General features: G+C 37.8%; 1 protein-coding gene across 1 annotated transcript; it reads left to right on the top strand.

Annotated features, from left to right (window-relative positions):
- The first annotated feature begins 389 nt into the window (after window positions 1-389).
- On the top strand, window positions 390-24,082 carry LOC114461761 (guanine nucleotide-binding protein subunit beta-4-like). The gene is made up of 10 exons (XM_028444104.1): window positions 390-571; window positions 11,875-12,075; window positions 12,296-12,334; window positions 13,029-13,135; window positions 15,083-15,146; window positions 15,485-15,647; window positions 16,152-16,218; window positions 17,940-18,141; window positions 18,805-19,021; window positions 20,316-24,082. Exons 2-10 carry the CDS (start codon window positions 12,019-12,021, stop codon window positions 20,420-20,422), a joined length of 1,023 nt encoding a protein of 340 aa, XP_028299905.1. The 5' UTR covers window positions 390-571; window positions 11,875-12,018; the 3' UTR covers window positions 20,423-24,082.
- The last annotated feature ends 1,016 nt before the right edge of the window (window positions 24,083-25,098 follow it).

Raw genomic sequence — 25,098 nt, 5'->3', positions numbered from 1 at the left:
GTGGATGAAGAATAAAATCATTTAAAGAATGAATTAAGCTCTTCTTAAATCATCACAAATCAACGATAATATTACAATACTGAACTTTTACTTCTATGAAGTAATATTTAATTTATTTCAAGATTCATTTTGTAGTGGAGTTGTTGGATGGTACCATTTCTTCTCTAGGGGGAGGGGAGGATACAAACCTATCAAACATTCAATAGGAATGACGAAAATAATTGCTGATCCTTATACGATTTCAATTTGAAAATATAACCATATGTTTTAATCTCAGTTTTATAAATGGTGTTTTTATGTGGAGAAAAAGATAAATATGTATCCAAAGGCCACCGCGCACCCCTCCGTGTAGGCTGTTGCCATGTTCCCACTTTCATGGGTGTGGTGATTAGCTGGTTTGGTGAAAAATTTGGTCTAATCCGACTGGAGTGAGACTCGGTGATGTAGCTTTGAAAACAAACACAGCGCTGTGGTTTATGTCCTTTGACTTTGTGAATATGGTTGTCGTGTGAAAGCCAATCGGTGTGGTTCGGATTGGAAGGACAAACTGAGTCCTAAACGCTTTATTCAGGTAGGGGACGTGTCCTTTTTTTTTTTTTGTTGATACTTTAGTGTCTGTCAAACGTTAGTTTTCCTGCTTTGATTCGCTGTGATTGTAGTTTTTTTTTTTTTTTTTTTTTTTTTTTTTTTTGCTTTAGGTGTTTGTTTTGTGGTTAGAGAGTGTGAGTAATAATAATAGGCTGTGTCTGTTGAAGCCAACTCCCATCAGCTGAGAAACCTTTTAAGTAACAGTTGCTGTCAATGCTGCTGTTTTCCCTTTTAACCATTACTCTCTATGCACTGCTATCAAAACGCGGCCCTTTTTTTTTTTTTATTGTTTTTATTTTACTATTACAGCCTTTAAATGGCACACTATTGTATCTACGGGGAAACAAACCTCACACCGGCAACAAGTTCATTATTAGTTCCCATTTCATGCATCAGTTCTCTCATTTGTGGTTGAACGATTCCTCACGTAGCGTTTTTCCTCCCTCACTTCCATTAAATATACATGACAGTCCGCCTTCAGCCCAGCATCCACTGGTTGCTTCTGCAATGTGTTGCTCATATCAGAAATGTAGCAAACATGTGTATTTATTACTACTCATTCCGTCTGTTGTCTTCTGCCACTATTTAAACTGTTCACATACCATAATTGTCTAAAGAGATTTAAGAAGCACTGATTATGTGTAAGTAAGTGTCCCTCTACACCTGTGGTTACCAATATTTTATTTATTTTTTGTCCCATGTACCCCATTTGCATTTTTGTCAAATCATGTGTACCCCTTTTTCATATCATAAGTACTGTTTCTATAATGTAATATGCTTTTTATATGTGTAAGAGCGGGCTCTCATTATAAACCCCTAAATGTGTCTCAAGCATTGGTTTCCTAAGGTTTAATCTGCAAATTCTACAAAATAATGTGTGCATAGTGTAAATTATTTGAAAATAATATATCATGCAACTTATATGTGATTACTTTAATAGTAAATGAATAGGGTCTCCTTAGAGCTGGGCGATTTTTGCCTAAAATAAAAATAAATTGAAACTTTTTTTTTTTTTTTTTTTTAAAAAAAAGAAAAATTCGAAATTTGATTTTTTTTTTTTTCAATGTACTTAAAAATGACTGCAGACATCACATATATTGTCAAAAGTGCAACTTTATTGCCGTGACTGTCCTCAAGAGTTAAAATGCATAAAACAATCCCAAATCAAAAAGTAAATGAGGCTCTGTCATTCATTTCTGATTTAGAAATCAGGTAACTACATATTTTATAACATGACATTGCATTTTAAAAGAATAAATAAACTCTTCCCATAGCATCTCAGCATAGTGCGAATAAAAAAATTAAACATGCCTGTGGCACACACATAGCCTACTCAAAGGGTAAACAAAGAGGAGGCTGGCTCACATCGTGCTACGGTAACCCATAAGGACGGAACGCGAAAAAGTCCAAAAAACTGTGGTGGGTAAAGAAAATTATTATTATTTTTTTTTTAAACTCGAATTTGCAAAATAAAAATCGTTTTATCTACAAATTCGATGAATCGATTAAATCGATTTTTTTTTTTGCCCAGCCCTAGGTCTCCTATTGCCAGAAGCATAAAATAATCCTTTTGGATAAATTACAAGAAAATATAGTAATTTATTGAGCAATATTACTGGTAGTTTGTGGTGAATTTGCTCAAAAAGCCTAAAAAAGAACTAGGAACATTTCCCAATAATTTTTAATAATTTGTTAAATCTGTCTGAGTACCCCCTGCAATGTGCTCATGTACCCCTAGGGGTACACGTACCCAAGTTTGGGAACTCCTGCTCTACACCATCTTTGTCGAACTCAAGGCTCGGGGACCGAATTCGGTCCTTTGGAGCATCCAATTCGGGCCGCAGGAAGAAGTAAAAACATGAATCATTGTGTAAATTAATCTCAACATTCCTGGTGCTTATATTACGTGATTGCAGCCATTTTTTGTTTTAAAACTCAAAATTCTTACAAAATCCTTCAATTCATTACATAATATTTACCTTAAATAAATAGAACTTGGTCACAAAATCTAGGAAATTTAAAATGAAGATTCTGTTGGGACTGATATCACTCAGTTATTGCTAGAATATTGTCTGTCTTACATATTTTGTATTTCATGTACAGTATATGGAGAAGTGCAAACTAGGGCACAATAATGTTGAAATTACTTATTTCCCTGCATAAAATCTGTGGCCCACTTAAAGGGATCCTCCACTGTTTTCACAAATGTGGCCTAAAACCTTTGAAATGTCTTTATTGGAAGATCTATGCCTAACAAAATGCATTATTTTTTGCACCATATTGTTTTATTAACTTTTAAAACTGAGGAAAGGAGATGGGAGTGACTATTCGGACTCAACCATGGACTACTTTACCCTGTGCGCCGCCATGTTGAAACGAATTCATCGGTGACGCAATAAGCCCCTTTTAGTCTATTGACGTCTATAGGAGTTTGATCATTTAGCAGCTTTTTCAGTCAAAATGACAACTTGTGCTGCTTTGGGATGCTCTAAAAATCAGTAAAACTTAAAAAACGTTTGATGTAAACGTCTTTTGTTTACTGAGAGATGATAAATTAAAACCGTGGCCACAGGGGGCAACAGTTCCCACTCTGCTGAGATAAGAAGAGCTCCATGTGCATGTGGATTCACTGCTGATTCTAATGAGCAGCAGTTAATCCTGGTTGCCTTTATTTACATGCACACAAGCTCTTCTTCTCTTCTTAATGGCGTCTACGTAACAGCAGAGTGGGAACTGTCGCCCCCTGTGGGGGTCACGGTTTTAATTTATCTTCTCTCAGTAAACAAGAGATTTACATCAAATTTATTAACTTTTATTGATTTTTAGAGCAACCCAAAGCAGCACACATTGTCATTTTGACCGGAAAAGTTGCTAAATGAATGCTTCACCTCCTAGAGAACTCAATGGACTAAAATGGGCCAATCACGTCATCGATGACGTCATTTCAACATGGCGGCGCACAGGGTAAAGTAGTCCCAGTTTTAAAAGTTGCTAAATCGAAAATGGTGCACAATAATGCGTTTTGTTAGGCATAGATCTTCAAATAAGGACATTTCAAAAGTTTTAGGCCACATATGTAAAGACAGTGGAAGATCCCTTTAAGCTGAAACTGTTTCGTATTTGGCTCCTGAACTAAAATGAGTTTGACACCGGTGCTCTAAACAGTCCACCACCAGCAAGCTTTAAATAAATCACAAAAAACCTGTGGTATCTCAAAGTATTATTAGATAACGAAATCTTTAATTCATAGTGCAACAATTGCATGCTACCATATGATTAAAAATGTACATTTTTATAAAAAGGATGAATTTTTAGGTGCAAAAGTGAAGCTATTTTCTACATACACCGCTGAATTTGTTCCCATGTTCTGGTTTTTGAAACCGTTCTTTCATTTGCAATTTACTCACAGAAAGCTGAATTAGTTAATAGTCAACATTAGTTATCTGTATTTGCCTGCCCCAAACAAGATGTTTGAGGAAACGTTTATATGGATTGCTAATTTGCTATTAACTAATAATTTGATTGATCTGCAGCTCATTACTCGACAGATCAGACTTGCTGGGTTACTGCTGGGTAAGGGTGGCCCAATTGCATATTGATAGCTGATATCGATCCGATATCGACCAAAAAAAAAAATCCCCTCTGATTTTATCGGCCTGTATCGAAAATCTCTGATAATAGATCATTTTTCAGGGTCTTTTACATAATTTTTTAAAAAAATAATTTTCTTCAATTTTAGAAAGTTCTTATGTTTAAGGTTAAACATGTATATAACCCATTATGTAATAATAGAGGGGTCACCTTTTCTCATACTTACTGTGGCTGACTATCGTTCTCTGAGTAATATCACTTGATCAAGCCTTTTCTAACATTCCACTCTACATAAGTAATCGCAATACCGTATGAATCATGCTGATATATCTGATTGATATCGGTATTGGCCAATACTCAAGGTTGCAATATAGCTATCGTATCAGCAGTAAAAATGTAGTACAGTAGTCCCTCGTTTATCGCGGGGGTTACGTTCTAAAAATAATCCGCAATAGGCGAAATCCGCGAAGTCATCAGCTTTATTTTTTTACTACTATTATACATTTTTAGGGCTGTAAAACCCATCACCACACACTTTATACACTTCTATACACAGGAATTGACATTTCTCTCTTGTTTAAACACTTTCAAAGTTCAAACCTTCATAGATTTTAAAACATAAACATGTTTTCAAACATACAGCACTTCAGAGTCACACTGCTAGCGATCAGACATTGATGCCGAACGCATTCAGAGTTTTTGTTGACGATGACGTCAGGCCATCAACACGGACACAGGTCTGTTCACCTGTTCAACCATGGAGTAGAAGCTGTGTGTGACCACCTGGAGCTGTATGACACGGCCTTTATAACCAGGACCGGACTAGGAAGGATTAGGCGTTGAGAGTCAGCGAGGAGGTGGTAGCAGCAGGTAAAAGTTCTCTCTGTAGCACTGAGCTAGACTAGCATTAGCTGCTAATCACACCGGCTTTTTTCACTGGTGGTTTATGTTTGTGAGAGGAGCAAAAGGAGCACAGCTCCTCGCTTCAGCAGGCAGTGAATCTCACCGACTTGGATGTGTCGCTGGTGGGTGAACGCAGCATTAGCTAATCAGGACGCAGAATACAATACTGTAAAACACAGAGGCCGCGAAAGGTAAACCGCGTTATAGCGAGAGACTACTGTGCTTGTTTTTCCAAAAATGTTGATTGAAAAACACTGGTAGACAAGTCCAATAATATGGAATAATCTTTTCCCCACACAATCGGAAGGTGCATAGTTTTCTTGCACAAATTTTTATTTTTAAATATATAAATATCTACTTTGCCTATTTTTTGCTTTTGTTTCTGTTAGACATTTGTTTGTTGCTCTTAACTAGTTTTGTATTTTTGGGAGTACTAACTGCCAATTAGATTGGAATTTGGCCTGTTATCCACTTTGTCCTTAATGGAATGACCCACCCCAAATTGTAAAGACAGTGTAACTTAATGACTATTATATGTATACTTTACTAGTAGGAATGAGAGGCGATTAAAAGGCTGCGTATGCAATAAAAAGCACTTTCAAATCAAGCTTGTGGAGGTCCACGTTTGACAAAATGTGACATTGTGATTACTCAAAGAATTACGTCATCTCACTATGAACTTCAAGTGGTTTTATGAGGTTAAAATCTTCCGCTAGTAGCGTAGATGTTCCCATTTTAAAATGTCTTCCTTGTTCAGCTGGAAGGCAAGCGTGGATCTGAACGGCTGATGGTGGCATCCATGTGTTGCATCCACCAGCATTTTTAGAGTCTGAGTGTGATGAGTTTGTGTATCGGTTTAAGTCAACGTCTCTGTTTCTAACTCCTTAGAAGGGCTATACCAGAATGACTGAAGGCGTTTTCTTATATCTGTTGATGATAATGCTAATGCATGCATTACATAGATTAATCATTACCTTTATAATTTATTTCCTCTTCTTGTTTATCCTATTAAACCCTTCGTCATGTTCTTCATTCTTCAGATGTTTGAGATTGTTAGGGGTTACGGGAACAAGTTTACACCTGGTTGAGCAGGAAGTCAATACTAGCAAACTTGTTTTTCTCTGTAAAAGTCCCCTGACTAGCAGGAGTTTTTCCTGCAACATATTTTCCATTGATTTCTGTTCATGTGATGATGCCCTGTCAAGAAGAATGTCATCGTGAGTGAGTCACTTTAAATTTGTCAAGTTGAGGCTGTAAAAGAAGACATGTAAAGAGGTGATTGTTTAGCCTGTAAGAGAAGTCTAAAAACCCTTTTCGGGGCTAATACCTCCTGCATCCTCTAGGTGGGCTTTTTAAGAAGAGAAGACTCAGCTCTGAAAGTACCAAACCCTAGATTTAATTTAATCTCTTAACATTGCAGTTGCAATCTGTACTTGATGCTAAGCAGTTTTGCAGGGATCTGTGATTTAGACTGATGGAGCTTGAGCTTTTCCAGAGTTAGTAGGAACACTAAATTTGCAGTGTTTTCATACATTTAACAACTCAATTCAATACAGTATACAGCTCTGTCTATTGCATTTTATAAGAATTCTGATGACTTGAGTATTTACGAAAGGAAATTACTTTAAGTAAGTTAGTTTTCTATCAATAGGAAGCCTAAAACTCACTTTTTTTTATAATTACAATGTTTTACTGCTTTACTAATCAGTCCAATGGTTATGTAATTTGGATCATATTAAAAAAAATGTTGGGGAGAGTTCCTCGTACTCAATGTCTTTTATAAATGAACTGATTTTATGCATACGTAAGTAAATCCTTTATTGTTGTTTCTTCTTGTCAAATTGAAATTTCCAATTTGAGAACATTTGTGAACATAATGCACTGAATAGAAAACGTTTGTTTACAAAAAGCCAGCCTTCAAGCTACATTTAACAGGTCACGACAGTGACAGAAAAAACGTCACTGGCTTTTACTTTAGTGTAAGATGTTTTGTTTCAAGAGATGCTGCTTTAGTTTCAAACTAAACTTCATTAAATAGCAACGGCCAGTACGTACTCTACTCACTCCCCCTTGTTACCTCTGTTTACAAAGCCTGTTTAAGGAAGTTAAGGTTTAACTTGTGCTAAATCACACTTTTGGGTGGGTTTGTAGCATGAATCATAGTTCTGCAGCCCACAAGCACTAATAACAGAAGGGCTTTTTTCACAAATGAAATATTAGTAGTCGCCGGGTCAACCATGAAACAACACAGGAGGAAGCTCAAACGTTGTGTAAAGAAAACCCTCAGCTTTCAATATGATATTTTTCATTTTTGCGTGATTTTTAGGTCTATTGTTTTAATACACTATAGAAAATGAAAAAATATATTCATTTTAACAATTTTTTTGTTGTAATTTATCGCCAGTCATTTTTATGAAGGTGTGCTGAATATACCGGTAATGGTACTAAACATGGCCAGATTAAAAAAAAAAAGTGAATATGGTGAAAAATGTGTATGTATATATATATATATATATGTACATACATACATTTTAAAGGCAGCCAAAAACATCCTGGACCACAGGTCCCTGTGTTACATTGTTATTATTGCTTTTATCTGTTGAATTTTTTTTTCTGCCCTTGTTTCTGTAGCACTTTAAGATGACTAAATGTAAAGTGCTGTACAAATTAAAGTGATTATTACAAAGGTTTCAACTTTTCTGTAACCTCCAGGGTGAGACATTTGTTTTAAAATGAGAAAATGAAGAAACGTAGCATGTGATCAGTTCTGTCGATTCAATATTCAATTGCCCCTTTACTTAATTGTCTGACATGAGCTAAAACAGGTGGAATAATGACATTTTTACAATGTGTGTGTTTAATTTTCCTAAGGCAGCTGAAGTTAAATATGATACGGTGCAGGAGGACAAACACATTCTTTATGTTTATAACGCGTTGTTCTCATTGTCAGTCACATCAGTGCCCTGTCCAAATGATAGAAATGACATGTGCACCGTACCAGCCTGTTTTAAGGCCTCCACCATCGTTCCTGTCCCTAAAAAGCTGAGGATCACAGGACTTAATGACTACAGACCCGTCGCTCTGACATCTGTGGTCATGAAGTCCTTTGAACGCCTCATGCTCTCCCACATGAAGGACATCACCGACCCCCACCTGGACCCCCTGCAGTTTGCTTATAGATCCAACAGGTCTGTAGACGATGCTGTAAACCTGGCTCTCCACTTCATCCTCCAGCACCTGGACTCCCCGGGCTCCTACGCCAGGATCCCGTTTGTGGACTTCAGCTCTGCTTTCAACACTATAATCCCAGCTCTCCTTCAGGACAAGCTTTCCCAGCTGAACGTGCCAGACTCCACCTGCAAGTGGATCACAGACTTCCTGTCTGACAGGAAGCAGCACGTGAAGCTGGGAAAAACTATCTCTGCTCCCTGGACCATCAGCACTGGATCTCCTCAGGGCTGTGTTCTTTCTCCTCCGCTCTTCTCCCTGTACACCAACAGCTGCACCTCCTCTCACCAGTCGGTCAAACTCCTGAAGTTTGCAGACGACACGACCATCATCGGTCTCATCTCTGATGGAGACGAGTCTGACTACAGGTGGGAGACAGACCTGCTGGTGTCCTGGTGCAGCCAGAACAACCTGGAGCTCAACGCTTTAAAGACAGTGGAGATGATAGCAGACTTCAGGAAGAACCCAGCCCCCCTCACCCCCCTTACCCTGGGAGACTACAGTGAGCTCTGTGGAGTACTTCTGCTTCCTGGGGACCATCATCACTCAGGACCTCAAGTGGGAGCTGAACATCAGCTCCCTTATCAAAAAAGCTCAGCAGAGGATGTACTTCCTGAAGAAGTTCAGTCTGCCAACAAAGATGATGGTGAACTTCTACAGCTCCATCATCCAGTCCATCCTCTGCTCCTCCATCACCATCTGGTACGCTGCAGCTACGGCCAAGGACAAGGCCAGACTGCAGCGTATCATCCACTCTGCAGAGAAGGTCATCGGCTGCAATCTGCCCTCCCTCCAGGACCTGTACGCCTCCAGGATTTTGAGGCGTGCAGGAAAGATTGTGGCCGACCCCTCCCACCCCGGTCATAAACTGTTTCAATCTCTCCCTTCTGGAAGAAGGTTTCGGTCCATCAGGACCAGAACCTCCAGACACAAAAACAGCTTCTTTCCCTCTGCCACCATCCACATGAACACACCCCAAGTCACCCACTGAACCCCCACCCGATCACCACCTCCATGATGACATTATCTGCTGCACTGTATATATATATATATATATATATATATATTTATCCTTTATTCTCTATCTATCCCTTATTTATCCCTCATCCTTTATGTTTATTATTATTATTATTATTATTATTGTTGCTGGGTTTTTTTTCTTTATTTCTTTATTTATTTATTTTTTGTTGTTTGTTTTGTGCACCAACTACCAAGACAAATTCCTTGTACTGTCCTTAAAACTGTACATGGCCATTAAAAACATTTCTGATTTCTGATGTGGAACACATTATCACAGAGTGACGCCACACTGCCCGTTGCGCTTCTTCTGTCATTGTGAACACCAACCATCGAAGACGTGTCCTGTCTCCTGGGTTCATGCAGAACACGCCACTGGCTGTGACATGAGCTCAGACAAGAAAAATCCATGGAAGGTCCAGGCGGCCATTGGACTACGCAATACAATAGGCAGCTCCAAGACACAACTCAGCCATTGTCGGATCCCACAGGCTCTGTACATTTGTTGGTGTGACTTGCCCGTTGGAGGAAAAAATAACAGCCACTGGTGTTTATGAGCATATTTTTATATTTTGGAACATAAACTTTATTTAATTCTTTGGAACTTGCAGGTTTAATATCACAGATTTGTTTTCTTCTTTTTCTTAATCTTTCAAACTCATTTGTATCACATTCACAGTAGGGATGTAAAGATGAATCATGAGGCAGTTAAAAATCGATTCAAAGGTGTCACGGTTCACCTCGATACTCTGAAAATCGCAGTACTTTAAAAAAAAAAAAAAAAAAATTTAACAGCAGAGGGTGCTATCTATTTAGAATTTGAAATTCAGGACGCACCACCGTGTTTTAAATCAGAAGTGTGGAACCATTTTGGCTTCCCCAAGACAAAATGAAAGAGGTGAGAAAGAAAGAACATGTGAAATCCAAGGTAAGAGGGGCACAGAGAGGAAAGGGAGAAACGAGAGAATGAAAGCCATAGTTTGTTTATTTTTATTATTTCTTTGATATGGGATTTGTTTTAAAGTCCAATTGTTAAGACACAAAATATATTTTGAGAAAGAAAAGTATTATTATGCAGTTTTGCATAGTTTACTGTAAAGCCAGAATTTAAATGAATAGGCTTCTTCATTTGTACTATTTATTTATTTCAGGATTTATTTTTAATTAAATTGCATTATTTTGCATAGTTTATCAGAGGTTTATTTTGACAATAAAAGATAAAAAAAAAAATAGAACAGTAATTTGTTTTTCGAAGAAAAAAAAAATGAATATTTTTCAGTCATGTGTCCACAGTCTCATTTTGTAAAATAAATCGCGAGAGAATCGTATCGTGAATCGAATTGTTTCGGAAGTTGAGTGAATCGTTACATCGCTATCAGCCACTGGTGTTTATAAGCATATTTTTATATTCCGGAACATAAACTTTATTTAATTCTTTGGAACTTGCAGGTTTAATACCACAGATTTGTTTTCTTCTTTTTCTTAATCTTTCATCCTCATTTGTATCACGTTTACAGTCAACTCGCTCTCAGGTGTCTCTATGCATCTCACACCAAAAAGCTGAAGACAAATATTTATTATATTTTGCAGAATCTGAAATGTCCTTTGATATTTGCCATACGCGTTATTTTGTAAGCAGCCATAGAAATAAATTAAATCGGTGTCTCCAAGCGGCAGAGCGTCATAGCAAAGCTGACGCACATGTCCTTCTTCAAGGGGGTTGTGTCAGTTGATAAAGAGAGTGATGTCAGTCCAGGTCAGCAAAGTAATACGCTTGGTTACTGTCAAATGTCAACAATGACTGTGTACAGTCATCCTTCATCAATAGAGCATTGGTCCTAAATTAACTAATCAGTAAGTCCTAAGAATAACTTTATATACAAACATTTGTCTTCAAATTGGCCATCTGAACAGCAAGAAAATGACAACATACTGTGTATAAACTGTAATCCATCTGAATTAATTAAAACGAGCTTTTTACATGACATGATTTCCTGTTGAGTAGAAGGGCTTTTTAAGGTCTAATTGTTTAATTATAGAAAAGGAACTAAAAATTTAATCTGGGATGGTTGGACTTCTGGAAAGCAGTCGGCAAAAGAGGAAAGCCTAAGTGCTCCATGACCTATATTCGAGCTCTCCAAGGTACAGGAAGTGACACATACGCAGTACACACATGTACATATGGATGCTCACAAGCTCAAGTCGACATGCATTCAAACATGTTGGAATGCACATGCACACACTCTAATATGAGCTGGGCAAAAGGCATAATGCAACTACTACACAAAAGGCTGATTGAGTGTGGAAAGGTCAGAGCCTGGCTCAGATGGCCCTTTGAACCAGACTATGGGCGTTTGAAGCGCTAGACCACCCTCCAAGCTGCCACCCTGCCCCACCCTACCCCACCTTTGGAAAGCCTCTTTCCTTTGGCATAATCCAAACAGGAGACTTATTTGTCTGATGGACTTGTTCTCATTCTCTGCTATCTACAGTATGTAAACCATCTGCCTCTTAATTTTAAGCTATTTCTCTCTGTGTGTCTTGCAGGTGTCGTCTGCCACAGTGTGTGTGAGTGTGTGTCTGCGTGCACGTATGTGAGCGTGTGTTCGCACACGTATAGGCACGTGTGGCTTTCTTTTCTGACAAGGGTGTGTTTGGAGCAAAGTGGCCTGAACAAATCGCTAAGGGACAATGAGTGAGCTGGAGGAGCTGCGGCAGGAAGCCGAGCAACTACGCAATCAGATCCGGGTACTGGAACTTATTTTTTGTTGCAAATATGTTTATTGTTTATGTTGATTATTGTGTTTTTATGTTTAAACATTGCAGAAGTTGTTTTCATCACTTTCATTTTTGCACAGAAATGCAATGATCTACAAATGGTTCTGCTTTGTTATGCATCCTTAAAAGATGTATTAGTTTTGTGATTTCATGCTGGAAAATAAACACACACACATTACTTTTACTACAGGATGCCAGAAAAGCTTGCAATGACTCCACTTTGTCACAGGTAAGAACGCAGAACTCCCAATGCAGATAATCATACAGTATAGTGCTGCTTTTATGACAGGTTTATGATGAACCAACACATGTTGGTTAGATAAATCATTACTTTGGGCTTTTTGCTTTCCACCAAGTCAATTTCTGTGATATACTACCAGAAATGTGCAACATTTTGGCCCAAAATGAGGTCACTAAGGGAAACTTTATTCACTTTTTCTTGAAGGCAGTGAGCTGGAGCATTGTTGAGCAAGAATAATTGTCTTCAATATTAAGTGTATGTTAAAATGCTTTTCATTGCACATTTGTAGCAATGATAGACAATATAGTGATTTTATTAGAAACAATATTATCTTTATTTCAGTGTGGATACTTTTAGGCTTGTCAGTCTCTTTCACCTTTTTCACATTTATAAATATTTTTTCAGTTCAGTCAATGTAGTTTCACCTCGGTGAATTTTGAAAACACTTAACAGATCAGTTTCTAAATGATGTCGGAAATCTGGCTAATTTGATGGATATATGCCAGATGCTAATAAAATGTTCATGATAAACTTATTATAATTGGCTAAGAAAATATGCCGCACCATAAGCATGGCTTGCAGTTGAACAGCTGTGCTTTGCAGCCTGTGCTTGTGTCGCATACAGTGACGAGTGTGTGGGCTTCCAGTGTCACCTCTGTCACTGCTTCCTGTGTTTTGGCAGATCACAGCTGGTCTACAATCACTAGACCGGATACAGATGCGGACACGACGCACCCTTAGGGGCCACCTGGCCAAGATCTATGCAATGCACTGGGGCAACGACTCCAGGTAATGTCATTATATAAGCAATGCAATAATCATATAAGGCAGGATGTGAAATTACACGTTTTAATGGTGTTTATGTATAGTCGGTCTTTGCCAGATATGTTCTTTATTACGATTACAATATTGCTGTTTTGTTAATAATGTATTGCACTTTTCAATGTTTTTTGTATACTTATTTATTTGTATATATTTTGGGAGTGGTGGCCTAGTGGTTAAGGACGCTGGGCTTGTAATTGGAGGGTTGCTGGTCTGAATCTCACCCGGGCCATCGCTGTGAGATGTTGAACAAGTCTTTTAACCCCTAACTGCCCCCCAGGTGCTGCAATATGGCTGCCCACTGCTCCTCAGGGATGGGTTAAATGCAGAGTACAAATTTCATATGTGTCATAACATATATGACCAATAAAGGCAAAAGCCCGATTTAATCTTAATCTTTATTCTTAATGTTATTATTTGCAGCGATTTGTTGTATTCTAATTAATTAACACTAAACCATATTTTTATGTTACCATTGAACTGGTTTGAATTTTCAAATATTTTTCCCATCTTCTGTTTAAGCAATCAGTCAGCACTTCACTACACTGCAGCTCATATGTATCAATACAGTGAAACATGGTCTTTTACCATTGAAATATGTTTCTGTACATGTTATATCTTTGTGAAATTATCTCTTCCTCTTTATCATCTGTTTCCAATGCAATGCACTGGGACACTGACGCAGCCCCAGGTGTGGGGCTACACTACTTGGAGTATTACTAACTATCCCACTGCTTACTAGTACTAATATTACTAATGCCATCCTACAACAGTCACTACTTACACCCCACTGTAACAGTGCATCTCAAACACTAATACTCTTTTAAACCTTCACTATGAGCACAATGATGATGTTTTATAGGAACACAGTTAGGCACCACAGACTGGTTAATTGTATTGATTTAATTAGTTTTTCCTCACATGTTGCAGTTTGTAAGATTGTAAAATGTTTATTCATAATAAAGCAATTGGAAACCAATAAATATCTTCAGATTTATCCAAAGCTGTCTTTATTGGCTTTAGTTTAATAACAGCAAACTTACAAACTGCTTTTTACCTGTGTGTTAGAGTAGATGTCCACCTTGTATTTTCCTCCTAGTATGCATGCACTGCACCAACCTTGATCCATTAAAAGTAACATTGTGAATTGTATGAAAAGATATAGGGTTTAATCTTTTTTCATAAATATTTGAATTGGGTTTTTTTAAAATGCACATTATTTCCCGTTATCATTGCAGTAAATACCACAAAGGTTAAATATTGATGTTACCTGCAGGTGATGTTCTCGCCTGATTAATTGTTAGTGGTGGGTTTGTGAGTGTGTGTGCCGGGCACACTACAGGTTACCCTGCAGGAGCTGAGTGTTTATTTTGTACGCAGCCTCTGACATTTGAGTGTGATGGCACTCCTCTTGCTTGTAATGCGGCACCATCAAACCACTTCCTCTCCCCAGAGAGATGGAAACACCCAGTCAGGGTGTGAAGGTCCCAGCTGTTCCAGCTGTTTCTGCAGCTGCATCATCTAATATCCCACTCTATTAAGCTCCACCTCTGCCTACCAATGCCTTATTTTTTACCCTGACTGAGAGGCTTCCCTCCTTATACACGACAGCGGTGGCTTTTGCATAACTGGAGTTTTAAATAATACATGGTATGAAACATTAAAAGTGGCTACTCTGGATAAAGAGGTGTCCACCAGGAAGAGACGACAATAGAGTTTTTAAGGAAAATAGGTCATAGATGACACCGATGGAGTGTTCACAATGAATGCATATAGGTTGAAATTGTAGGCCATTGTTTGTAAAGTGGCTGGCTCTCATTGCTTTTAATGAAGCAAGGTGCATGTGTGTTCAATCATATGGAGCGAGGTTTCCAACATATGAGCGCCGTGTCATCCTGCTCTTCTTGTTTCTAGGTCACTTGTCAGTGCCTCACAAGATGGAAAGTTAATCATATGGGACAGCTACACAACAAATAAGGTGGGCCTATTACATTACAATGACTTTTCCTTTTTGTGATGAAACACTCTGCAAACCTGGGATCTTTCCTTTGGGATGAATTAAAAAGATTACTGTGGAAAATGAAATATTGTTCAACATCTAAACTTCTGATGTTTTTTTGTCGTTTTAAGTAGTTCTATAGCCTTTTGTGGTAAATGTGTAATTTTGTTCTCTCTCGGACAAATCGATAAATAGCATCGACTGTAGTCACACAATCCCAAATGAGAGCTTCTTAATGAATTTCTCTAAAGCACATTTAAAGTGAGAAACTTCTGATCCAGTTTTTGTTTTCTCTCTCTCTCTCTCTCTCTGTTTAGATGCACGCCATCCCATTACGCTCTTCCTGGGTGATGACCTGTGCATACGCTCCATCTGGGAACTTAGTGGCCTGTGGAGGTCTGGACAATATCTGCTCCATTTACAGCCTAAAGACCCGGGAGGGCAATGTGCGCGTTACCCGGGAGTTACCAGGACACACAGGTAGGACAGCCAGCTATGAAGATATCTAGATTATATCTTGTTTAAGTTATTTATTGATGTATTTATGTGCTATCTGTGTCGGCATTGTCCAAACAATGTCATAAACATTAAGTGATTTTCTGTTGGAACATAAACTTGTGGCCGAAGAAATTATTTCAGTTTTTTTTTTAAACTTTTTCCTTTAATTAGAAGACTGATTGGGAAAATGCAGGTCCTTTTGTTTGCATGTGAAGAGTGAATTTTATTTGTGGGTTTTTAAATGTGTCCACAACCTCTAAATCCATACTCGAAAAACAAAGAATTTTTCACAAAAAGGCCACTTTTTAAACGCTTGTTTTCCTTCCTGCATTTAAAATTGTAATGTTTAAAAACTGTAATGTTGAAGCTGCAGTAATAACAGACCTCCATGTGAATAGTTGAAGATTTCATATTTTTGCCACAGGCGTGTTGCGCAGACGAGGAAGCGCACTCTTTAACTAATGTGAAAGCCCTGTTTATCTCCAGGTTATTTGTCCTGCTGTCGCTTCCTGGATGACAACCAGATAATAACAAGCTCTGGAGACACAACCTGGTGAGCAACTGCTAAATCTTAAAATCTGCACAATGGAAATATTTTAACAATGCAATGGGTTTTTCTTTGCTCCAAACGAGAACTCCTAAACAGTGTAAAGATTTGATTCTCAGTATAAACATATCCACAGTCAGATATTATGTAGGGCCCTATAAAATTTGTTTTATTTTTTCCCAAATTCTGTTTTCCACAATTTTTTTTTTTTTTTAAATTTCATTTAAAAAAAATATTAATCAGTCAATAATTATTTTTTTTTAGTTTTTAACTCCTGTGAGGAAACAAAATAAATATGAATACATAAAAAACTTATAGTTAAACAAAAATGTATGTAAAAAATGAAGTAATAGCCAATTAAATTGTAGGTATGTTGTACTGACTTGTATTTTAACTTTGACTCCTTTTTAATTATTTATGTCATATAAAGATGTATGAAAGCTTTAATGTCAACCAATTTTCCCTCAGGGATCAATGGTTTACTGAATCTGATCAGGTTTATTGATTAAGTTTTGATCAACTTAATTTAAATTATCTTGATGACATCATCTCAGATCGTAATAACTAAACAAAATTAAATGGAGGCAAGGATGGATCAGTTATTTCACCACACGGAGCCAGAATATTTTACAGTATCAGAAGTTGTCATTAACTTTTGATGTTTTCGACTCCCTGGCATCGATGGTCCCGTCCACATCAACACACAACTTTTCCCACGGATCTTCTGTAGCTGTGATGAGATGTTGTTCAAACACTCGGAGCTTTACAGGCACAGCAAAGTTCAGCGGCCACTGGTGGCTCCATATTTAGTAGTTAGTGATGATTTGCGTGTTTTTTTGGCAGTTTAAACGGTGTTTGGGGTGGTTTAGGCAGTTTTTGACGTGGCCAGGACGGGAGGGGGGAGGGCGGTGCATCTAATGAGCGGTTCCCAGAAACGTTTTCCCATAAAAACGTTTTTTGACTTACGTTGACTGTGTTTCATCCCAGTTCTGTCCATTTCTGCATTCAAAAGTAGAGTCTGTCTTCAGTGGTCGATTCCATGGTTCGACTCCGTTAACATGGATTTCATAGGGGCCTAATTATGTTAGTTTAATGACAATGAGACCATATTTGTGCAATATTAGGAACATCATAGATCACATGTATACTAGTTCAGATTTCCCAAACTGATCCGATTCACAAGGCTCGATGTGATTTGTGATTCAGTTTGACTTTTGATTTGGGTCAGGATATTTAGAGACGGTACCAATTTTACTTGAATATGGAAGAGATTCTCAGAGATCTAATGCTGTTAAAGGTAGAAACTTGGGGCAATAGTGAAAATAATTATGTTTACATTAGAATTGAGCCCACAGCACTGCATTACACACGGTAGAAAAGATGAATCAAATGATTGATTTGAGTTGTATGATATTACGATATTTGGCATTTTAAATTGATTTAGTTTTTGTAATCCAGCCCTACTGGTGCATACATTGAATTATTTCTCTGCATTAAATCATTTCCCGAGGAGCAGTGGGTAGCCAGATTATAGCAGAAGCTGTCAGGGCCTTGCTCATGGGCCCACATCAGACTTGAATCTGATGTGGTTCACTCCATTATCTGTTTATCACTGCCACTTTTTTCCTCATTAATGTTCATATACCTCATGTTGGTTCCTACATTTCATGGAGCATCACATCCCTCCTGCTTGTGTGGCTTTACTTTAAACTGTTTTGTGTTCTCAGTGCTCTGTGGGACATAGAGACAGGCCAGCAGGCCACCAGCTTCACCGGCCACACTGGCGACGTGATGAGCTTGTCTCTCAGCCCAGACTTCAAGACGTTTGTGTCTGGAGCCTGTGATGCAACGTCCAAGCTGTGGGACATCCGCGATGGCATGTGCAAACAATCTTTCACTGGCCACGTGTCGGACATCAACGCCGTCTGCGTAAGTGCAGACACAACAGGAAGGACAGGATGAAGGAATACCTGATCATTGATTAACAAGCTATAATACCTGTAGTTTTTAACAAACTAACAAAGTTTTCTGGAAGAAACTTCAATCCTTCTGTTTTACCTGAAAAGGCTTTATTACATCACATCCTTCCAAGTTTGGCCAAAAATTGTCCTTTTAGAAGATATATTATTATTTACCATGTTCATTGAAGTGCCTTTTAAAAATGGGATTAATTCAGCCTGTTTCTTCCTCCATCTTGAAATCATCATTTAGCAGCTTTCTGAGTCAAAATGACAACTGGTGCTGCTTTTGGTTGCTCTAAAAAAACAGTAAAAGTAAAAGATGTCAATGTAACCCTCTTTTGTTTTAAGCAATGGGACGTTTGACATCATCAGTCACGTGATTTTAAAATGGCATAATACAGGCTCTAAAACTGTAAAGTAGTCCAATTTTTAAAAGGCAATTAAATGAATATGGTGCATAATAAAGTGTTTTGTTAGGAATAGATATTATAATAAGAACATTTCAAAGATTTTAGGCCAAACTTGTAAAAACAGTGGAGGATCCCTTTAAGAGTTTCATGGATCGTCATAGCCACGAGCACTTTGATTCAAAAGCACTTCCTTGACCTGATGATTTCATATGCATTTTTAGTTTTTCCCCAACGGAAATGTCTTTGGCACGGGCTCAGATGATATGACCTGCAGGCTGTTTGACCTGCGCGCTGACCAGGAGCTCATGATGTACCACCATGACAACATCATATGTGGCATCACCTCCGTGGCGTTCTCCAAGAGTGGCCGCTTGCTCCTCGCCGGCTACGATGACTTCAACTGCAACGTGTGGGACACTCTGAAAGGAGAACGTGCAGGTACAAGATAGATCTGTGCAAATCGATTGTGATGACCTGTGTAAAATAAAAGTGACTCGATTAAAGATTTGTTCACCAAAGTTGTATCATGAGAACTGTCTTAATCTAGTTTTTGGGGGCTATGGAAAGAAACATAGTGGCTAAAAACAGTGTTTGCAACTTTATTTTATAGCTGTAAAATTGTATAATTTCATGTTTGTCATAATTTGTGACCTTTTGTGGTTCCTTTTGTTCCTTCTAAAGTGTTTTTATTTTTCAAATCAGACCTGAATGTCTTGCTTGTGTGTAATAAGGATGTAAGAAAAACACAGCACGAATATCGTATTGATCCAAAAAACAATGTCCAAATCAATTTTTTTAATCATGTTTTTAACTAATAAAACCATTTAATTGTGCTACCATATGCATAGCACGTAAACGCCTGGTCACTAGGTGTCAGTGAACCACATAGGATGGGGTGTCAAACCCATTTTAGTTCAGGGGCCAAATACAGAGCAGCTTGATCTCAAGTGGGTCACAGATTTTATGCAGGAAAATTAGCAATTTTGATGATATGAAGCCTTAGTTTGCACTTCTATGTATACATAAAATGCAAAATATGTAAGAAGATGACAATATCCAAGCAATAAGTGACAGATATCAGTCCCAACAGGATCTCCATTTTACATTTTCTACTTTTTTACCAATTTCTATTAAAATAAGGCAAATATGTAATAATTTTGTATTCATTTTGAGTTTTTCAACTTTTTAACATTAAAGATTACTGCAATCATGCAATATAAGCACCAGGAAAACTGTGAGACTCTGCAAATATTGTTTCCTTTACTCAATGATTCATGTTTTTGTGATTTTTACTTCCTCCTGCGGGCCGAATTGGATACTCCAAAGGGCCGGGTTTGGCCCCCGGGCCATGAGTTTGACACATAAGATCTTGTTAAACTGCCTCACTCGTCATCAATGCATTTTAGTTTGGTAGTTGATTGTAGTTTATTTAATAAAACATACTGGACACTTTTATAGATATGTGGTTACTACATTTTATGTCATACGAGTACTCGTAAAGTTGAAATTTGTAGTAATTGATATCTTGATTATATTGCGATTGTTTAGTATCGGGATATATCGTATCGTCAGATTCATGGCAATGCACACCCTAGTGTTTTAGGTACGCTGTATTTGCAGCACTCCAACATTCCAGTCTGTGTCTGATGACCTCACCCAAGCCTTTAAATGATTTCATTCCATCATCTGTCGCTGATCACCATTTAGACTCAGCTGTGTCTCTGACCTGCAGGTGTGCTCGCCGGCCATGACAACAGAGTGAGCTGCCTCGGGGTGACACGCGACGGCATGGCTGTGGCCACCGGCTCCTGGGACAGTTTCCTCCGGATCTGGAATTAAGAGCCCACCGTTAGCCAGACGTCCCCCAATCACTGCCGTCGACTTTGTCTCCATAACCTGAGCCGACGTCTGCTGCTCGGCCTGGACACGAGGAGTGCACACTGTGTAAACCAAAACCTCCTTAATTCCACCTTCTTCTTCTTCTTCCTCTTGTTCGTCTCTCTGCTGTGACCCCGCCCCCTTTTACTCAACATTTTTTAACACTGCCATATTACAGCAACAATTAAGAGCCTTTCATTTAAAGCCATCCAATGGGAAAACATAAGAAATCAAAGAGTCTGAAACCTGAAGGATAGAAAATATTAGTTTTTGCTCTTTTAACTTCTTTCTAATGGACAGTGAAGAACATGTTACTAAAAATGATTGTGTAATATATAAATCAATACGGTATATATGTATAGCATTATGTGTGTATATATGCATCATATATGCATATATAACGTGTATGTATATATTTTTGTAGTTTATTTGTAGATTTTTTTTTCTTTTTAATTTTTTGCAGCTTAAGGCCACAAACACACATTTTATGGCGAGTACAGGAGTTAAAGCGTCGGTTAGCATAGTCACGTACCAAAATGTAACTTTTTTTTTTTTGCTTTCTCAAACATTTCTTAAGCCTGGCCAACTCATCCCACAGGTAAAAAGTACATTTTAGGTTAAATGTTTGGTTTGTTTTTTAAAAAAATCATTTTTAACTTTTACATCTCCGTCCTGTAACATTTGAATTAAAGTGTGTAATGGCTGTGAATTGTTTTAGTTTATTCCTATTTACAGCCTTTTTTTGTGTTTGAATGAAACTCACTTCAAACACAACATGTTTATTTAATTTTTTCTTGTTTGCTTCCTGAATTTGGGTAAAAGAAGTGGGGAATGAAAACAGTACTGTTTCACTGGAATTTTAGTTTGTAGTGAAGAGATGCTGAACAAATCTCAGTTATTCAACCAGAGGGTGAAAAGATGGATCCCGGTTGTTTCCTCCGTCTCTGAAGAGTTTGGAACTTTTATTCATAAAGTTCAGACAAGCTTGTTTGTTTGATGCTGGCCAATCAGAGACTGTAGTTTAGAAATAAATCTTCTCTTCCAACAGAAGCTGTTCCATGTTCCAGTGTTGATTACAACTTTACCTTCACTTAAGACTTAAAGTGATCCAAGAAAACAAGCGTTGGGTCACTTTTAGCTTTTTGTTTTCTGAAGTTTGAAGTGAAAGTCTTCGTCTCATCATCTTAGGCTTTCCAGTTAAACCAGTGCCACCATACGTTTGTTGAAGGACACACACAAAAACCAAGATATTTCTGAGGGTTTCTGCTGTTTCCCCTCATTAAAACATCTTAAAGTATTATTAGTTTAGGAAAGATTTTTACACTTAGCTGACAAAACTGTACACTGAATAGAACTAGAGATTCACTAACAAGCTGTATTAAGAGTTAAAACCTTGGAGCGCATGATGTAACATATTCACCTTTAAACGTTGGAATTTCTTATACTTTTTTTGTGGTTTTTTTCACGTATTGTTCTGCACTGAACTCAGTCATTTTAAAGACTTTAGGCCCACACTGAATCTGTGGGACTTGGACCTATCCATCTGCTGTCTCAGGTGCCTCTATTGTTAGAACTATTTGACCCACACAGGTGGACAAAGCTTCCTTCCTGTCTCCATTCTGCCTTACAACGCCATTAATGTAGGAGAGTAAACACAAGCTTTGGCCAATGCTTTCCTCTTCACCATTTCTTTCTACATACTGAGAAACGGAAGGGACCTCTAACCTGCTCTGCTAGTAGAAGCTCATACTGTGAACACTAAAATAAAAGCGCACGCCTTCTAAACTCCACCCCGACCGCACGTCTCCCACACTGCACTGCGCCCCTCAAACACGTGTTTTACACATCACTTTTTATACAACTCTGCTTTCTACTGACGTTTGTAGGATTTATTATGTGGACCACCCCCCCCCACCCCCCCCGTCAGTGACCTCCAGAATGTCCTTATATTATGGTTCTATAGTTTCTCAGTCTGAGAGAAATGTCATGGTGTGAGTAGGACAGGTAGAGGTTTATTAGGATATCAGTGTTGACCGGTATGTGAACGGATGGCTTTATTATGTGAATAACCAATAGATTACGTTCTCATTTGTGCCATTGTTGTCCACAGACCCTGAGCTGTGAAACAAACTATTCTGAGTGACAAAAACTCTTACTGAAGTACCAGCCATCTGAATTTATAGCCATTCTAGTGCTTTGGTCTCTGATCCAATGCTAGCTTCTTTTTATTTTATTATTTTTACTTTTATCCCACTGTGTCAGCTGACAGTCCGAGTTATAATGAAGTTGCTATTTTATTTTTTATTTTTATTTTCCCTTCAGTGGACATCAGATGTTCATTCATTATGAGGTAAAGACGTCATAACAGGCAGGACAGTGTGTATTTAAAGAAAGAAGAGACAGCACAGCATTCTGGGAAATGATGGCACATGGTATTAAGGCTCCTCCAGGGCTGATATTAGTGTTGTTATTAAGAGATGGATGGAAACATGTGGGAGTGACCCAGCTGTGTGGGTGCTGTTACTCCATCGCCTGCCTGCAGGGGGCGATGTTGACACTTTTATTTCCAGTGTCATTTTAAAGAGAATCTTCTTTTTTTTTTTCCTCATAAATCCATTAGAGATAAATGTGTGTCACCTGTTGAATGAGGTCATTATTAGGGTTCCTACAGCTTTAGTCAAATTAAATTAAAGACTCATTAAGACTTTTTATTGCTATTTGAAACAACCTGCGCCCCCCCAAAGTAAACAAATCAAAAATACACACAAAAAAACAGACTAAAATTTTCAAAATCACGCCAAAAACACAAGTTGACTAGAAAACTATTTGTTGGACAGGCAATTTTCCATTTAGCATTGTCCCAAGTTGTTTATACATTTTTTATTTCTTTTTTTAAATAAATGCTACTATTTATTTTAAAATGTGACAAAATGAAATCATACTTATGTATTAAAATTTAAGAGTTTTGAAGCATTGATTTGACATTTAAATGACAATTTAGGCCTTATTTTAATGCCCTTTAAGACTTGTTAAGGATCCGCGGGAACCCTGTGGTTCTCCTGCCCATAGAAAGGAAATGATGCATAATCAGTTAGAATTGGACTTTATTTTTAATGCTAGATTAGAAAATACATGACATTTTGACCTACCACCTAAAGTTTGGTGCAGATCTTTATTGCTCACAATGATATGAAACATTTTACTTTATTCATCATAATCTGAACAGGCAAACATTTAAAAACAAATTTAAAAAAAACATAGTTAACCTGCAAATCGTCACCTTAACATTAATGCTAAAGAGTACCACACGTTTTCATCAACCAAGAGCTTTTCTTTCAAGTTGGTTATTTAGTTTAGTTATACAGTGATGGCATGTTTTGCTAAATCAGGTCATGAGACAAATGTATTTTGAGCTTTGAACAACTTCAGTATTTCCAAACTAAAGGACTTGGTCGTGTTGTTTTGATGGAATCATCTGTTGGTTTCCAGTAACATCCTTTAAAGCAGCGATTCTCAACTGGTGGGTCACGAGCAGCTGGTCAAAAATGAATAAATACTTAATGTCTCTCATGTTGGACTTGTATTTTATTTTGAAAGAAGCTTTTCTTTTGACAAGAAGGCTGTGAAATGCATGTTGCACAGGAAAAAAAAAATATAGATTTATGTTTTTAAAAAGATTATATATGTGTTTTCAACAGCTATTTAAAAAAAAAAGTGGGTCGTGATTTAATGACCGTAACAAAATATGGGTCCCAGTGTGAGACCAGTTGAGAACCCCTGCTTTAAAGCCCCCTCTAGTCACACACAAGTGGGAGTGTTTGAGTTGGTTTCCCAGAATGTCTAATCCTACACAAACACACCGTAGCCTTTAACAGTTCTAAGTGAGGATTGTTTGTATTACTGACAGTGGTGATATTAAGCAGTGAACAATGGTGGCGCTCTGTGAATATCTGCAGTATTAGCAGCAGCAGCTGAGACTGGGAATAGTTCCACTTATACGTGCCTGTGGCACCCACTCATGCAACTCATGCTGTAAACATTATTCACCCCCCCGAACCAATAAAAAGGTGCTTCATCTGGTTCATAGTTGTTTTTATCTGAAGGCTTTGCTAAGAGGAAACGGCTGACTCTATGATTTTTAAATGGAAAACCAGAGGTTCTGTCTGACACAGATTATTATTATTGGAACTAGTCAGAGAGCACATGTGTAATTGTGGTCCACTGCAGTCTTTTTCATATTAATCTGAACATTGAACACAAAAAAGGACATTTATCACCACTACGTAACACACTGCGGTTTGATTGTCCAAACTACTGCTTTTTACTTTAATGTTTGTTCTGTTGTTTTAAGCCAGTAAACACCAGAGACTCAGTGCCATGAGAATTCTCCTACAGTGCTATCTTGTGAAATTAAAAATTGTGTTATGAAATAATTTTTATAGTCTTTTTCACTCCAGACTTTTTTTTGTATTTGTACAGTGGCTTGGTGATACTGATATGTTGCCATGAGTTATTGTAACCAATTAAAAAAAAAAAAAGCTTTTAACCAAGAACCAAAATCCTGTCTGATGGCTTTTTTTTTTTATTATAAAATAAAGACGTGCTCGGTACACACATCCAAACCTGACAATATTGCC

Source organism: Gouania willdenowi, chromosome 4 (genome assembly GCF_900634775.1).
Source record: "Gouania willdenowi chromosome 4, fGouWil2.1, whole genome shotgun sequence".
Taxonomy (NCBI): Eukaryota; Metazoa; Chordata; class Actinopteri; order Blenniiformes; family Gobiesocidae; genus Gouania; species Gouania willdenowi.
The sequence above is the reverse complement of the archived record's forward strand: the minus strand, read 5'-3'. Positions and strand labels throughout refer to the sequence as shown.

Coding starts and splice junctions, on each gene's coding strand:
- LOC114461761 (XM_028444104.1), top strand. CDS start 12,019: ATGAGTGAGCTGGAGGAGCTGCGGCAGGAAGCCGAGCAACTACGCAAT. Junction 18,142..18,804: donor CGGACATCAACGCCGTCTGC/GTAAGTGCAGAC, acceptor ATGCATTTTTAG/TTTTTCCCCAACGGAAATGT. Junction 19,022..20,315: donor TCTGAAAGGAGAACGTGCAG/GTACAAGATAGA, acceptor TCTGACCTGCAG/GTGTGCTCGCCGGCCATGAC.